Genomic DNA, 18,382 nt, shown 5'->3' with positions numbered 1-18,382 from the left:
ACACTTAACAAAACAATCAAAAGACAGGTTCTATGCCACGTGCTTAACCTCCAAACCACAAAAGCACCAGGATCCAACAGTCTTTATGACCTTTGACCTGCCAATGCTCCTGCCAAAGCCAAATCTATAAACCAAGTTGTGTGGCCTAATGGGCATTATAAAGTAGGTACATATACACATTTTGTTCACATCAGGAATCAACTCCAGTAAACCCCATGGTCAGCTCCATCAAATCGTAAATGGACTATCAGGAGAAAAACCAGAGAAACAATTCCCTACACACTGAACTCCACAGGAGAGACAAACACTCAGGAAACTAACTTCCTGCAACTTTATAAACGTACAGGTGAGGACCAGTGGATGGGAAGACACATGGTGAATCTGAGGAATTCTTGTGGCTAAAGTGATCAGGGGGTATGGAGAGAAAACAGGTACAGAACGAGGGGTCACAGTTCAAGGATAAAGGGGAAGCCTTTTAGGACTGAGATGAGGAAAAACTTCTTCACACAGAGAGTGGTGAATCTGTGGAGTTCTCTGCCACAGGGAACAGTTGAGGCCAGTTCATTGACTATACTTAAGAGGAAGTTAGATATGGCCCTTGTGGCTAAAGGGATCGGGGGTATGGAGAGAAAGCAGGTACAGGGTTCTGAGTTGGATGATCAGCCATGATCATACTGAATGGCGGTGCAGGCTCAACGGGCCGAATGGCCTACTCCTGCATCTATTTTCTATGTTTCTATGTTCTTTTGCAGTTTTCACCCATTTTCTCTCTTAAAGCACCAGCTTGAAGTGCTACACACATGGTAGTCCTTTCCGTGAGTCATAGTAAGACAGAAACTAGGGGATGACTATTTTAAGTATAGTCCTGAACTCTCTCATTATTTGTACCCACAGGGATCAGCCGGGAGCTATTGAAAACAGTAATTGCTCCCTCCTTGGTCCAGGTGAGAGAGGCACAGCATCCCCACCACTGTCCTAGTTCAGAGGTCAATGAGGGAGCCAGATGAGGGAGTTTTGCATTGACTACTAACAACCTTCTTAACAATCTTAAAGATATAACTACAAAACCATCCAGTAAAATATGGGGCTGGGTTATATTTACATTTTTCTCCCCCTCAGCAGCATCTTTTCGTACACATCACCCAATTCTTCAATCTGGGGAGTTTTTGTTTCAGGAGTGATTTCAGCCCAAAACCAGGAGGTTCACAGAACAATATTCAGTTCCTAGAACTAATGCAACCTGGTACAACAATCCTACACTGTGTGTAACAGATAGAAAGGGGGGCATTATATTTCCCTTGCTTGGATATTGATGGTCCAGGCCTCGTTCTGATGCATTTGAGTGGTGAGTCCAATGGAAAGGCTCGTCATCTTTGTTATGTCAAATTCTCATCACCTTGTACAACTGAGAGGTATTAAATGAATATCCTGTTCCTTTTGCATTGTGTACGGTATTCTCACCTGCTGCTGCTCGAGCTGGGCTTTGCCTTGTCGTATGATGTTCCCTTTCTCCAGCAGCTCCTTTTGTGTTTTCTCAAATTCCTCCTTGCCCTAAAAACGAACAAAAGGGCACAACATTAAAAGCCTTGCCCTCCCTGTCCTAATGGCAAACATGGTCTACATGCAAGAGCAGTGCTGAGAAGCTGGTATATAACACCGTCATTCAATGCTTTTACATTCCGGTTGAAAACAATCCCTGCACGTCACTTACAATGACAAGCATCAACTCGCCAGATATTCCGCACAGTGAAAATGAATGAGGCACCCAACACAGACACTGAGCACTGCTCACAGGTGTACGGTCAAAATAACTCAAAGCTTTAACTTCTAGGCATGGACCATGGAGCCAAAGCTGACATGGCAACCAGTCTCAGTGCACCCGAGCTGGGGGAGAGGTGCACCAGCATCCCGCCAGTGATCTCCTGTCGTGCTGCAGCGATGAGATCAGGGTTACAGAACAAACCGCTCACTGAACTCAGAAGGTCAAGCAGCATCGGTGGGGAGGGGGGGTGTGCGTTAAACCAATTGTTGACATATTGGGTCAATACCCCACCTCGGCATGGATCAGAATTAGTTTGGATCATAAAGCGGAGAGTAGGAAAAGATGCAGAGCTTCCCTAATAAAGCCAATGCCCAGTATGTTCAGGAAATAACAGCAGGGAGATTCATCAGATACGTCCACTTGATCTATGGAGTCACTTCAGACTTTAAAAAACAATTCTATCAGTTCCAAACCTCTATATTTAACTCATATCCCCTTTGCTTTCTTTGTCCAAAATCCCCCTGGCCTTGAACTATTCTCTATCAGGATGGACCTTTCTATCTCGCCCATGAAAACTTTATACATCTTCAAAGCTCTGAAGCTCCCTTACACTAAGCAGGAAGGAGCAACGGTTTCTATCTGACCAAACAGCTGAAGTCTCTCAGTGCTGCTGGAGAGGGGAGACTGCCTTTTGATAGACTGAGGGATCGCTCTGCTGCCGGAGAGGGAAAGGCCTTCCGCCGTACCCAGAGAACGTCACCCATGCTTTCTGCATTTTGGATATCGACTTGGACTATCTTTTTCAGTCATAGTTTTTATATTGTGCGTTTTTTGCCCAATCTTTTGTGTTTTATTGTGTGCAAGCGATCTGGGGGTCGATGTGCCTGTTGCGTTTTTGTTTTTTTTGTGCAGGGAGGAGGGATTTGGAGGTTGATGATTGTGCTCTTTTCTGTCTCGGTTTTGTGGCTATTTGGAAATGACTAATTTCAGAGTTGTGTACTTTGATAATAAATTAATAAACCTTTAGTTCTCAGAAATCTCTTCTGCACCATTCTCCTCTTCCTCAAGTAAGGTTACCACAGAAACATATCTAATACAGGGGTGCCTTGACTTTTCAAAGGAATGAGTACTTGGAAAAGCAGAATTTCACAAATCAATAAATAGGTGCCATTCAGCACGGGTGTTTCAGCAGAGCACGGTTCAGTGAGTGGAGAGTGTCATACTGTGGCTGTAACAGCAAACATCTTTGTAATTAAAGACAGTCAATTCATAAACGGATTTACTGTAGTGCAGCTGGAGTTGTGGCCTAACCAATATTTCCCATAAATTCAAAAGCACCTCCCCGTTCTTGTACTCCATGCCTCCAGTCATAATTTCCCGGATCCCACACACTTATTAACCATTCCTTCGACATGCCCTGCCACTTTGCAGGTAACCACCTCACATGGTTCCTGCACAACTGTTGGAACAGTGCAATTCAGACGACATACAGTGCCTTCTATAGAAATAGCTGCCCATTCAGGATCTCTTCTGATAACTTGAAACATTAATTCTTTCTATGCCCAAAGATGCTGCTGAACATTTCCAGCATTTTCTGTTTATATTTCAAGTTTCCTGCATCTGCTGATTTTTGATTTTCATACCTTAGTCTTCTACCAGTCTACTGTTGTCCTCTTTTTGACACATTTCCTAGCTTTGGGTTATCTACAAAACTTGGGAATGTTCTTCACCACACTCTGACCTCTAGGTGAATCTAACATCTAAGAGTCACATTCTGAGAAACATTTATTTTACCACTTCCTTCTGTTTTCAGCCGTTAAACACAGGGACTTCTGATATCCGAAACCAATTTATCAAATTTGAATTCAACTCTGAATAATAAATTATTAATTTTAGAAAACAATTAAAGCAATTTAAGTCCATTGAGATAGAACATAAGAACTGAACTAGACTCTTGACCCTGTTCCACATTTGATGAGTACACTGACCTTGGTTTAATGACATTTTAACCCTTTGTCTACCAAAATCTGTCACTTGGGATTTTAAAATTATTGACTGAACTGTCAGTGCCCACATATCATAGAACAGAATTCCATGTGTTCCGCAAGGAGGAAAATTTTAAGTTCGTGTTCAAGTTTAGTTGTTATTCAACAATATATGAATACAGCCAAACGAATCTGTGTTCCTCCGGGGCCAAGGTGGGTGCAAAACACAGTGCCAACAGTCACACACAGCACTCGGCACATATGACAGCAGTAAAACACAGTTCACACAAACAATATCTAGTCCAAGGTCCTGAGTCCACGAATGTTGCAGCAGTCTGTGTTTGAGCACAATCAAGAGCATCCTGAAGACAAGAGACAGAATGGCCAAATACTTGAGAGGGAATTCTGTTAACACCGGCATAAAGCAAATGGGCAAACATAGGAGTGCAGATCAGGAATTCAGAAGGTCAAACAGCATGTGACGAGGCAAAGGGGTAGTCAATGTTTCAGGTTGAGTCACCGAAAACAACACTGTGAACCGGGCAACGTCAGTTGAACACACACGTGCAGTGCCTTCTACCGGTGAGGAAATGGTCCTCAACCTCGTGTTTGGATCAGGTCTTGAAGCAAGGAAAAAGTACCCATTTAGAGGTGTGATGGGTGGCTAGGTTAGGAAATCAAATAAGGGTTCCTGTTTCCTACTTTTAGTGAAAATCAGAAAGGGGGATACATACGCTGACACTGGATCTCAGATCCATTCCATTACTAAAGTCAGCAAAACTTAACAAATATACAGACATTTTCAAAGTTTTTTCCTTCTCTCCCAACAACCTAAGAAGATCAGAAAGGTTCCAGAGGAACAATACGCCCTGCATCCTGCCAAACTCGAAATGGAAGCTCTGGTTACAGTAACAAGGACATTGAGGCAAAAAACAAGAGTGTAATACTTCATGGTCTAAAAAAAAGATGAATTTCCAGACCCACAACTTTGCACAGGTTGTGAAGAGGTTGAAGTCGAGTCAAATATTAAGTCTGACAGAAATGGAGAGCAAAGTCAGCCCCATTTTAAACCTACTGGAAGAAGCCATCTTATTACATGCAATAGCAAACCCGATACCACTAGGTGGCGCTGTAAGACCAAGTCTTAACAAAAGAAACTTTATTTTCTAAAACAAAGATCGATTTACAAATGCTGCGGTTATTTTACCCACTATGGTAACGTGCACATGGATAATCTCTTTCAATCTGTAAGGAGTGGTTATAAACTGAGCAGGTGATAAATGTGCTTCCAAGAAGGCATTGGGGATTCCAGATGCTGGAATCTGGAGCAACAATCTGCTGGAGAAACTCAACCATTCATGCAGCATATGTAGAGTGAAATGGTCAGTTGATGTCTTAGGTTAAAAACTTTTCATCCGGACTGATAAAGGTGCTCCCAATTTAGTACTTATCAAGATAAAGAAAGACTATCTTAATTTGTCGTTAACCATAAGCAATGATGTGGGGATTAAGGGAGATGGAAAAAAAAGGATTGTGATACAGCAAGAACAGTTTAACTTCTTTATTAGCCTGGTTACACAATGTTTTGTTTTCTTAAACTAAATTACTTTTGGAATGGCATTCTATTTTACTATCACTTTGTTGTGCCAAATCCTTTAATGATGAAAATTACTAACATTATTAGATTGAAAGTAACCTCTGCATTGTTAATTTAAATGTAGCATTCGTTATTGTATCGTTATGATAAATTTGAAGTTATTTTGTATGCTGAAGAATTTAACGTCTAACAAGGTGACAATAAAAAGCTCCAATTTTTTTTAATGGTAGAGAGACTTGCACGCAAGTGTAAACCAGCGAGAATCTTTATTTGAGATCTCGATCACATCGAGGCACAACATCTCAGTCCCCTTGTTTCCCTTTCCTCAATTATAACTTCATCACAAGGTCGTGAACCTTGCATATTCCGCACTTGCACGTTTCCTGCTGTTGCCTGGCTCAGCTGGCTTTTGACCCTTGCCATTTTCCCCCCACATCTCTCCACCATCTTGGCCCATGAGGCTCTGTAACTCACCCCCACCTATCTACCCCACATCACACACCCCACTGCTTTCTGGAATCCTTTGACTTCTCTTCCTCAACAAAAGGAAAACAATAATTTGAAACAAAATTTACATCTAAATTAAAAGTAATAGGATGAACGATTGTACATTTAACCATACCCATCTGAATCTGACAATTTTAGCTTTAATTTTCTTGAAGAGACTGATATAAATATCAGTAAATGTAAAATATAATGCAGTTCTAATGACTTTTTGATCATTTCTGACTAATTGAAGGAAACCAGCATGAACATTGTGCACCAGGCTAACAAAGAGGTGAAATGGTCACATTTTTTTTTCTCCTTTACTGTTTTGAACATCTCTAAAGATTTCTCTTCCATCATGCAGTTAGGAATAGCATGAATTGTCGTGATAAAAAGCAAAAACATAAGATGGAGAAAAAGGCTGGGTATTAAGGGGTCAATGGTTAGACAGCAGGAGGGGTCAGAAAGTGGGCAAATGGTACAAGATGGATGAGAGGAAGAACTCATTGTACTGGTCTCAAACTCACTCCCAGAGAACGGGGCAAAAGCTTCCAAAATGAGATGGAATAGGTGCTTGAGAGAGAGGAATGAGTGGCAGTGTGGAGAAAGAGCAAAGGGATTATAATGAGTTGCCCCAGCAATTCTTGGATTCTACAAGTACATCCCATGGCAGACTTAAACTTGCGGCCATTTAGGAGGGAGACATATGCTGGACTCCTGCCGTTTTATGTCTTTATATCTTATCCCACAAGTTGCAACCACGGGGTTATAGAGGATGGAAGCTGTCCCTTCAGCACAAAGACAAAGACTCCAAACAGAGTTTGTCCCAACTGCCCTCTCTTACCCCACATCACTGTAAACCTTTTCTTAATCCATGTACCTGTCCAGGTATCTTTTAGATGTTGTCAATCTACCTGTCTCAGCCACTTCCTCCGCCTGTATTTTCAGCACTCCATGGATGAAGAAGCTTCCCCTCTGAACCCCTTCATATCTTTCTCCATTACATTCCCTTTCCCTGGGACAAAGACTGCATGCATTCACCCCGCCTGTGCTCATCTCCATCTTACACTGACTGGAAGACTTTTCAGCAGCTGAGGTGACTTCTCATAACGAAGAGGCGCCAGTGATTACAAAAACTCATGGATTAGAACTCCCATTATAACAACATCCCAGGTCATCTCTGCACATTTATCTGCAATAAACCTTTTATAAAGCATTACTTTAACAGACTAAAACAATAAACCAAAGTGATCCCCAAACATCTTTAGGAGCCACAACTCCCTGCCTCACAAATGATTTTGTGAAAAACTTGTGAATCTGTTGGGTTTTTTTTATCTAAAGTGTGCCTGTCTTCTTGACTGATGATGTCAAGTTATCTCTCTCAAGCCTGCAGCCAAGTATGCATAAGCTGCCAGAATAATTTGAGAAACTGGGCCATCAGTGGCAACAGGGATGGGTGGGCCTCACTGGCAAGGCCATTCCCATAGGCCTCAGGAAGGAGGTGGTGAGTTACTTTCTCAATCTGCTGGATTCCTTCTGGTGCTGTTCAGTCAGGAGGTCAAGATTTACAGCCAGCCACATTGCAAGGCGACATATTGACAGATTAGGTTGGACGGGGTCACCGTTTTTTGTGGCAGTGGTCACAGGTTTGGGATGTGCTTTTGGGAGCAGCTAGAGTGTGCAAGTGAAGAGCAATCTGTGGACAATACAAACTGAAGCCAACGTGCACCATTGATTGAAGGAACAAACATATGGGGTGGCTGTTTGGCTGCCAGTCATGCAGGTTGCCTTCGTGCTGGATGGTGTTGAACATCTAGAGAGCTATTGGTGTCACATTCACACAGGCAAGTGGAGAGCACACCATCGCATTCCTGATATGTGTCTTGGAAGTGGGGAAGCGGTTTAAAGTTCATCAAGCTGGCTGGTCTTTGACCTGCTTGTGTGGTTGGTCCAGTTGGCTTTCTGATCAATGATGACCCTTGCAATACTGATGGTTGCTGGGCCCAGTGATGGCATCTTGCTTGACGAACCTGTTGGAATTGCTTGAGGAGATTACAAGTAGGATAGATAAAGGGGATACAGTGGATGTGGTACATTTGGACTTTCAGAAGGCCTTTGACAAGCAGACATACATGAAGCTGCTTACCTAATTAAGAGCCTATGGTATTACAGGAAAGTCACTGGCTGATTGGTAGGAGACAGTGAGTGGGAATAGACAGATCCTTTTCTGGCTATAAGAATACGTACACAATGCTGGAAGAACTCAGCAGGTCAGGCAGCATCTGTGAGAAGAGTAGCCAACGTTTCGGGCCGAGACCCTTCATCAGGAATGAGGGGGAAGAGAGGGCCAAAGCCCAGTAATAGAGATGGGGAGGGGCCTAGAGGCGCCAGGTGGAAAACCAATCAGAGGAAAGATAAAGAGGGGAGGGGGAGGGAATAAGCATGAAAGAACGGTAGAGATAAAGAAGCAGAAAGTTGAAAGGGGAGAGAGGCAGAGAGGGACCTGGGATAGGGGAAGGGGGAGGGGGAGGGAATTACCGGAAATTGGAGAATTCAATGTTCATACCACCAGGATGGAGGCTACCCAGACAGTAGATGAGGTGTTGCTCCTCCAACCTGAGTTTGGCCTCATCATGGCAGTAGAGGAGGTCACGTATGGACATATCTAGATGGGAATGAAAGGCAGAGTTGAAGTGGGTGGCAACCGGTACATCCTGTCTATTGTGACAGGTGCTCGATGAAGTGGGTGGCAACCGGGAGGTCCTGTCTATTGTGACTGACGGAGCGGAGGTGCTCGACGAAGTGGTCCCCCAATCTGCGTCGGGTCTCGCCGATGTAGAGGAGGTTGCACCGGGAGCACCGGATGCAATAGACAACTCCAGCAGACTCGCAGGTGAAGTGTTGCCTCACCTGGAAGGACTGTCTGGGGCCCGGAATGGTGGTAAGGGGGGAGGTGTGGGGACAGGTGTAGCATTTGCGCTTACAGGGATAAGTGCCGGGTGGGAGTTCTGTGGGGAGAGACATGTGGGCTAGGTAGTTGCAGAGGGAACGATCCCTGAGAAAAGCTGAGAGGGGTAGGGAGGGAAAGATGTGCTTGGTGGTGGGGTCCTGTTGAAGGTGGCGGAAGTTACGGAGGATAATATGCTCGATCTGGAGGCTGGTGGGGTGGTAGGTGAGGATAAGGGGAACCCTGTCCCTGTTGTGGTGACGGGAGGATGGGTTAAGGGCTGAAATGCGGGAGGTGGAGGAAATGCGGGTGAGGGCATCTTTGATGACGCCAGAAGGGAAACCACAATCCTGAAAGAAAGAGGACATTTGAGATGTCCTGGAACGGAAAGCCTCATCCTGGGAGCAGATGCGGCGGAGACAAGTGGAACTGGGAATAGGGAATAGAATTTTTGCATTGGGCAGGGTGGGAAGAGGAATAGTCAAGATAGTTATAGGAGTCAGGTTGGAGGAGCAACACCTCATCTACCGTCTGGGTAGCCTCCAGCCTGGTGGTATGAACATTGAATTCTCCAATTTCTGGTAATTCCCTCCCCCTTCCCCTATCCTAGGTCCCTCTCTGCCTCTCTCCCCATTCAACTTTCTGCTTCTTTATCTCTACAGTTCTTTCATGCTTATCCCCTCTCCTTCCCCCCTTTACCTTTCCTCTGATTGGTTTTCCACCTGGCGCCTGTAGGCCCTACCCCCTCCTCTATCTCTATTACTGGGCTTCGGCCCTCTCTTCCCCCCATTCCTGATGAAGGGTCTCGGCCCGAAACGTTGGCTACTCTCTTCTCACGGATGCTGCCTGACCTGCTGAGTTCTTCCAGTGTTGTGTACGTATTCTTTGATCCACAGCATCTGCAGTTGTATTTTTTGTTTTTTTCCCTCTTCTGGCTGGCTGCCAGTGACTAGTGGTGTTCCACAGGGGTCGCTGTTTAGAACCACTATATGCTGTATATCAATGATTTAGATGATGGAACAGATGGCTTTGTTGGAAAGTTTGCAGATGATACGAAGATTGGTGGAGGGGCAGGTAATGTTGAGGAAACAGGAGGCTGCAGAAGGACCTAGACTAGGAAAATGTGGAAGAGAGTGGCAAATGAAATACAATGTTGGAAAATGCATGGTCATGCACTTTGTAGTAGAAATAAATGTGCAGACTATTTTCTAAATAGGGAGAAAATCCAAAAATCTCAGATGAAAAGGGACTTGGGAGTCCTTGTGCAGAACAACCTGAAGGTTAACTTGCAGATGGAGCTGGTGGTGAGGAAGGCAAATGCAATGTTAACATTCATTTCAAGAGGACTAGAATACAAGAGCAAGGATGTGATGCTGAGGCTTTATAAGGCACTGGTGAGGCCTCACCTTGAGTATTGTGAACAGCTTTGGGCTCCTCATCTTGGAAAAGATGTGCTGGCATTGGAGAGGGCTCAGAGGAGGTTCACAAGGATGATTCCGGGAATGGAAGAGTTATCATACAAGGAATGTTTGATCGCCCTGAGTCTGTACTCGCTGGAATTTAGAAGGATTGGGGTGGGGGGTGATCTCATTGAAACCTTTTGAATATTGGAGGGCCTAAACAGAGTAAATGTGAACAGGATATTTCCCATGGTGGGGAAAGTTTAGGACAAGAGCATACAGCCTCAGGATAGAGGGGTATCCATTTAAAACAGAGATGAGGAGAAATTTCTTCAGCCAGAGGGTGGTGAATTTGTTGGATTTGTTACCACAGGCAGCTGTAGAGGCCAGGTCATTGGGTATACTTAAGGCAGAGCTTGATAGGTTCTTGATTGGAGACAGCATCAAAGGTTACAGGGAGAAGGCCGGGGAGCGGGGCTGAGGAGGGGATAAAAGGATCAGCCATGATTGAATGGCGGAGCAAACCCAATGGGCCAAATGGCCTAGTTCTGCTCCTATGTCTTACAGTCTTGTATCCATTCCTGGCACAAAACCATTGATAGAATGTAAGAGTGGGGAACGTGCCAGGCCACAAGCTTCTGTATTATGGCAGTGTACATTCTGTTAATCTGATCAATCATTCCAGTTAGCCCACCCCATCCCCTCTTATCTATTGCCCCTCCCAATGCACTGTAAACACTGCAAATCTCTTTTTATAATGCAGTGTACATTGTGTATGCACGCTGGCATTTATTTATTTATTTGTGCAGGTTTTATTCCATATCCATCCTTTAACCTCTAACTTTATTAGGTTTTTTATAAATCTGTTTCATTGTTGAATGTTGACTGTCTCACCCTGATGAACACAGCTGAGTAAATTCCCAATATGTGTAATTGTTTATGGTGAATAAAGTTGATCTCTGATCCTTGCTGCTATTGGTCCACAGCGTGACAAGAATGGCCAAATTCCAGCTGGACAGTACGATGGAGGACAATTCCAGCCAGAAGACAGGACTTCTGGCCACAGACACCGCGCAACGGTCACTTCTGCTGGCCCTTCCATAAACAATGCATCTGGTGAACTGGTGATGGCGAGCAGATATACTGGTACCTGTTGTAGTTGGTTCATTCACTGCCTATTGCAGAGCCAGTCGAGCATGGTGGTCATCCTGGGCTTGGTCAGTATTGGTGCTACTGAGCAAATCTCGCTGCTGGACACTGCAGTTCTGCATCCACAGTTCTCTGCTATTCTCTCTGTCTCTCCCAAGGGTTGCTCAACACAGAGGAACATTGATACACTGGCTGATGTAACGTTAGTTCACAGGATCTGGAGTCAGCATTGAGACCTACTCCCTCCCACCTATCCACAAAAGTGCCCCTGCACCAGCACCAGCGGAAGTGATCACTGCACAGTCTCTGTGGCCGCAAGTCCAGTCTCCCCACTGAATATTAAAAAGATATTGTATGACAGCTGAAAATTGGGCATCCGTCGTGCGGTGGCCCAACAGTAGCAACTGAACGTACATCACGTGAAACCCTATGGCCTATCATTCCCCACACAAACATGGCTGACGATGTTCATCCACCGAATGGACAAGTACTGTCAGTGAGGAGACCAGCTCATTGTAAAACAGGCCTCTGTGAAGACAACTGCTGACATCTCCCTCAGCTTAGACACCGGTCCCCAGATATCAAGAGAAGGGCATTGTAAAACAAACTGGACTAGGGACAACTCCAGCAAATTTAACAGCCATCGTCTAACCCGTTATAGTCCTTCTCTGTTTGCCACAATACAATTGAGAGACTTGCTAGGTCACATCAGGGTACAGGTAGACCAAACTAGGCAAGGATTTATCCTGTAAAGGGCATGGGTAAATCAGAAGGATTGTAACAGCAGCCTGGTAGTTTTCATTATCAATATTACTTGATGGGATTCTCCTCTTAACCCTTCCTCGCAGCCACACCACACATACCCCATTCTCAATTTCCACAGTATTCAACTGAATTTTAAATCTACAGCTGACATGGTGGGAGTTAGTCCACATCTTGAGATTACTAGACCGAGACGTTAACCATAGCGCCACTGCCGTATGCCTCCTTCACAGGCGTCCATTTGACTGACGTCAGGCTGGACACGACACACCCAGGTACTGTCAGTGCTGAGGCCGGCACCCGCTTCTGTGAAGAGAGCTGCTGCTTGCCTATACTGAGGAAGGCAGGTTAAGGGAATGCTTCCCATTTCAGAAAACTAATCATTTCGAATCAAGAGCATGCTAGAAAAATAAACAGAACGATGCAAAGAGGAGGACAAACAGCAGAACCCTAATCCTCTCTGAATGAGCAACGTATAAAGCTGACGGTGGGCTTTCCTTTAAAGACGTTTCTAGTGGTGTACTGAATTTCTTCCTCAAATTTAATCTGGGTTGATTATTTTCCACTGACAGTGTTATTTCTGCTTCCACCCGAGTACACTCACTCTTTAACTGGTGCGCAGACTTAAGTCACCTCTGGCACTCTATTATAGCTAAAGTTTATTCTGACACCACAAACCCGCCTGGTCCAACAGCAGAGGCCCAGGCACTGGTTTACTTCCCCACCGAGTTCACAATCAGGCAGAGGGTGCAGAAACACGAGGTCCACGAAAGTACCAACAGTACCAGCAAGTTCAGGATCGGCTACTTTCCTGCAACTACCTTTAACTTACCTGTGCAACCCTAACCCAAGCTCTGCAGCAGTACACCACAGACCATCTCTTGCACCGCCATGGACTTGTGTCTCCTTCATGCACTAAGTTTATCATTTCCACTGCATGACTTAATTTTATGCACAGTTCATATTCTGTGCCTATGATGCTGCTGAAAGCTCTTCCCTGTAAACGTACCTGACCGTACTTGTGCCCAAAACCATCTGCGGCTATCGTAATAGAGAGTGATCATCACAAACCTGCAAGTGGACGTAGTCATAGTCCTCCATCCAGCCACTGCCGTTGTTGTCGTACTGCGTATCTGGAGAGCCTTCAGCCGTGTATCGTGGAGGGGACGGTAAAGGCCTTGCCTGAATATTGGCCTTGTCTGTTAATCCCGTCTGGTAATTTGTTATGCTGTTGTTATTTGTTGAGTGGCTGACGCTCTCGAGGCCAGGCAGGGGCACGCTGGACTTATCTCCCTGCTGCTGTTTTGTCCGTTTGAAAAGCAAGGAAGCATTGCCGTGAAGGAACGAGGCAAGCTGCTTGGTATCATCGGGGATGCCCCGCGAGTACATCACAAATCGGTCAAGGTCATCGGCGGAGTTTTGCTTGTTCATTACTAAAACGTTCAGCGCCCAGCTGCAGTTATCCAGGGCCTGGCTGTACTTGAGCAGCAGCTGGTAGACATCGTCCATCTTCTGCACCTGTTTGCTCAGCTTCGTGTACAAAGTGCGATCAGTTGCTTGGGTCGAGTTTGCAACCGCTCCGCGCGCAAACTCCAGAAGGTCCTTGACAGAGTTCTTCACTCTTTCAACCCCAGCCTTGATGTTCTGCACGTTGGTCTCCATATGCTCTCGACTCCTCCAGCTGGTGACAACAAAGGACATGAGATAGGAAACGGAGCTCTCCACACTTTGCTGGTGCTTTGCCAGTATCTCCATGGCTACCTCCAGGTCCAGGTTAAGCTCCTTACTACTTGGCTTGGGCAAAGCATTTGAGGATTCTTTAACAGGAATGACGTCAAGCGAAGATGTTGAAACATTGCTCCTTGTACTCCCTGTGCTGGAAGCTGAAAGTCTTTTGAAGCTGCTAGTGATTTCTTCTGTGGCGGCATCTCTGCACACCTGAGGGGGCACGTCGTAAACGTAATCCCCAGCGGACTCCTCGGCAGAGGGGACCTTCCCTCCAGACGATGGAACACCTAGATCCCTTGGGAAATCGTAGACATCCTGTATGGATGTCTGATATCCTCCAAGTATCTTCTGACTTGGAGGAACATCATAGATTTCCTGGTTGAGGGATGAGTCTGCTAGTTTCCCAGCTGGTGGAGGTACATCGTAGACATCATCAAGTGGATAGTTGTCATGTGGAGCAGGTGTTTGAGGTGCAAACCTCAAGGGATCTGCACTCTTCGGTGTCCTGTGAGAGAATGACGGTGGAACATCATACGTATCTTCAGAGACAGGGCCATCGGTAACATCCTTACTTACAGATGGTGGGAAGTCGTAGACCTGCATGAAAAGAAAAGGAAATACAATCTTTCAGCTACTGAGATATATTCTTCAAATTTCAGCACCACCTGACCAGCCAGGGGCGGGAGCTAAGATCCTGGGCATTCTCCCCTTACACTGGGCATCTTCCAGATAAAATATGGTCTGGTATGGCAACTGCTCTGCCTGTGACTGCAGGAAATCTCAGAGGGTTGTGGACACAGCCCAGTCTATCAGAAAAACCTGCCTTCCCTTCCAGTGACTGTCTACCCTTACTGCTGCTTTGGGAGATTAGCCAATATAGTCAAAGACCCCCCCCCCCCCACTGAGAAGAAGCTTGGAAACACCCATCTGCAGACTCAAGGACACAGTCTATCCCACTATCATAAGACTCTTAAACAGACCTCTTGATCTCATAGTTTACCCAGCAGTGTCCCTTGCACCATAATACAGCACTGCACTTCCTCTATAACTATGTACTGCATTCTGGTACTGTTTATACCTTGCATTATCGGAACATACTTGTGTTTTGAAATTATCTGTATGCGCAACATGCAAAACAAGGTTTTATCATCCTATCTGGCTACATGTGGCAACAGTAAACCAGCTATCAATGAGCAGGCAGGCTGGTCTCCTGGTCTCCACCAAGGGCAGACAGCTCGTTCCTGCAGAGGTGACTAAAGGCACCAGCCCTGTAATCCCCAGGAAAGTCAGAGCCTTGCCCAACCTCAGTGATGGGGAGTGCAAGAGGCTATCGGTGGGCCAAAAGTCTAATTGCTTTCAAACTTTAAACAAAAGAGAAATAGTTGTGATAAGTTTCTTGCAGCAAAAATATCTTTGGGGGGAATAGAGGGTACCACATAATACAGTCTACATTTCCACCGCTTGTTTGGGCTGTGCACTGACACACCATCACGGCTGATTAAGGATCCTAGATCTTGCATTTAATCAGGAATTTTAATGATATTTATCTTGGGTGGAAACCGGGCCATCTGCAGAAAGTCCTTTGACCCCACTAGATGATCTATTTGATATGCACACCATGCCAATCCCAAAATCAGTAGGTCCTGTCCCTCTAAATGCAAGTTGACATGTTTAAATAAAAGGACATGCCTAGAAATTGGGCCTAGTGTCCACGTCTTATGCATTGGCCACTCATAGAAAGCAATTTTGGCACCAATTCAGTGTTTGGATGCCGGTGAAAGCCCCATTCACGATGCCATTGGGTGGAGCACTTTCTGTCACAGATCACTCCTGATGCATTTGCCCCTTGTATTTCGTGCACACGGTGGTGTCTTCAATTGCTCACTAATGGAGACTAGGTCAAGGGGCTGTGACCTTTGTTGGTAAAATGGAATAGACTGCATAGACAGGAACAAATCCTGCTCAATTTAAAGGCCATCGCTGGTGCATTCATAAATCCCCTCCCTTCCCAGTTATTTCTGTGCAGTTACTGGCAGCAGGACCAACTACAGCTTTAAGCATCAATGTGCTGTTTGTCACTTTGAGTCAGCTGCTGTTGGCAATGACTATGGGCCTCCCTTGACACAAGACTGATCAGTTCACTCTGCATGGGGGCTCCATCTGGAAAATGAATCACAAAGCTCAATGTAACAGAACGAACACACAAGACTGAACTATCCCATACATGAAACAAGAGGCTCCCTCTTACGTCCCACCGGGTCACACTACCTGATGATCGGTAAGTATAAAAGTTTCAGGACAGATCAACAACATGGAAGCCAAGATAACATGGCGTATTAACTGAACTAATCACAGTATCATACGTTTAAAAAAAAATCACAGCACATAACCTGGCCCGGAGTATACAGGGAATATCAAATTGTTCTGATAAATGAGACTTTATTTAGCAGGAATGATGAACTCTGAGAATGGGGCACTAACCTGGAAAAGACATTTGCTCCAAATACCAGCGGGGCTCTGCATATGCTAGCTTTAAAAACCGTGCCAGTCTGAGAAGCCAATAGTGGGCCCTCCCCTTCTAATTTGCTTTCCCAAATACATTTTCTCCATTCTTTCCCCTTCACTGAATTCAAAGGTAGGGGGTAGATCTCCTAGACTTGATATTGGTGGTCTAGTTCTATGTGAGTGTGCACGTGTATCTGCACATGTGTGACTACGAACAGGTCGTTCTCATAGACTGTCCATGTTCCTTCTTCAACAATCCATGCACGGCTGCCAGGAATAAGTAGGTCACCTGCAGGAAATCCAATTTGCAATCCCAAGTTTCTTTTCAGGCAGACAGACACAATAACTCAAACAACAGAGTCGCAATATTCCACCGTGCAGTCAACAGACATCTTAAAACACATTTTCTGAGAAGAACTAGGTACTCACCATTTGGTGAGTCTGGAGCTGGTGCTGTGGATTCATTTCTATACTGGGGGGAACATCGTAAATTTCCTGTGATTTATCTCTGTTGTTAGGACCTTTCATTGCCATGGGAGGAGTATCATATACCTGACAGAAAGGAACCGAGATTAAAATACTGATTTCCAGACTTTAGACACTATTAATCCTGTAAAATTGGTGCTTGTGCATACAAATGTTTCTCCAAGAACTTTATCTAGAAAGAATCAGGCACCATTTCCTTACTGCAACCAAACCAACGGATATGTCCAAAAGCATCCGTCATGACAAGCAAGAAGGCTTTGTGTCCCATTTCCCACTGAGGTTCATGCAAATTCTTTAAGAATTGCATTTATTCCATACTCCCACTGAATAGTTAAACTCCCGTGACCTTCACTATGCATAGTACATCCCCTATACTCCATATCCATCTTGTATTCTGCAATACTTTTAGAGGTTGATTATAGACACGAGAAGCAGTTTCTTTACAAAGGGATATAAAGCCTTTCTTTCCTTTAAGGGAAAGGAAAAGAGCCGTATCTTTGTCACCACAATGATCAGACGGTGACTTCCACTGAACTGGCTTAATGGGTTGAATAATCTATTCCTGACGCTCTTTCCTTTATACTGTGTGTGAGCCCAGCAGGAAACCTAACCATGAACTTATGAGTACACGTGGAGCACCACTTATCTGAAAACCTCAGAAATCTGGAATTCTTCTTGAGTGCTAATGTGACATCACAAATGGAAAATTCCACATGATGCTGGGCAGGTTCCCAGGCAATGCGCAGGTCTCTGCACGCCACAGACAGTTCTGAGAAGTGACCTCACATACATAATGAACGGAAGTTAATGAAAAGTAGAAAAACACGCCATAAAGCAGAAACTGGAGATCTCGATTGTGTATTGAAAGAGTTGATTTGTCAGCATCGGAGTGAACTCACGCTGCTTAACGGTTTGCTGATCATAAAACAAGCAAAGATCTATCATGACAAACTGAAAATTGAAGGTGATTGTGAATATTCAGCACACTGGTTGCAGAAAGTTAAGAAGAGGCACAGCATTAAATTTCAAAGCATCTGCTGATCAGGAAAATCTGGCACTAGAACCAGTCACGATGTTGATTGTTTTTATACCTTAGATACAACCAAAACAAAATCAAATACAAATACAGTGCGCTGTAAGCTGTTAATCATGATAGGTGGAGACTGTAAGCCTGCTGCTGTCTCAGGTAACAGCCGGTTCAGGTATTTTCCCGAGGCCGCTGAGCTGCTTTTGTTATTGGCACATGTTAGTTTTTCATATTAATGATCTGTAATAACTTCTACTGTCAAATGCATACGAGTGATGAACAAGTGTAAGACTGGTAGCACATAAATTCAGTCAGAAATGATGGTGATCCCAATATTCCAAAATCCAAAAAGTCTGAAATCCAAAAACACTTCCAGCCCCAAGCATTTTGGATAAGGGGTAACCAACTGTACAATGTTCATATAAAAGCTGGCAAATTAATCAATTTATCTCAATTAATTGGGAGCAATTTTTACTGCCAAATTCCCTTATAAAAAAAAAACAAATTTACTGTGTATTACTTGAGGATTCAAGGTTGTGAAAGGTACT

The 18,382-nt window shown here is 44.7% G+C and overlaps 1 protein-coding gene across 4 annotated transcripts in view; it reads right to left on the bottom strand.

Annotated features, from left to right (window-relative positions):
• bcar1 (BCAR1 scaffold protein, Cas family member) overlaps nt 1–18,382 on the bottom strand; it is a 243,493-nt gene that overhangs the window by 4,809 nt on the left and 220,302 nt on the right. For all 4 annotated transcript variants that reach the window (XM_059992793.1, XM_059992792.1, XM_059992790.1 and 1 more), the window contains exons 4-6: nt 16,751–16,873; nt 13,160–14,413; nt 1,462–1,551 (exon numbers count right to left, since the gene is read on the bottom strand). In XM_059992793.1, coding sequence (XP_059848776.1) covers nt 1,462–1,551; nt 13,160–14,413; nt 16,751–16,873 — 1,467 coding nt within the window. The remainder of the gene's footprint in view (nt 1–1,461; nt 1,552–13,159; nt 14,414–16,750; nt 16,874–18,382) is intronic.

Source organism: Hypanus sabinus, chromosome 17 (assembly GCF_030144855.1).
Source record: "Hypanus sabinus isolate sHypSab1 chromosome 17, sHypSab1.hap1, whole genome shotgun sequence".
NCBI classification, from domain to species: domain Eukaryota; kingdom Metazoa; phylum Chordata; class Chondrichthyes; order Myliobatiformes; family Dasyatidae; genus Hypanus; species Hypanus sabinus.
The sequence above is the reverse complement of the archived record's forward strand: the minus strand, read 5'-3'. Positions and strand labels throughout refer to the sequence as shown.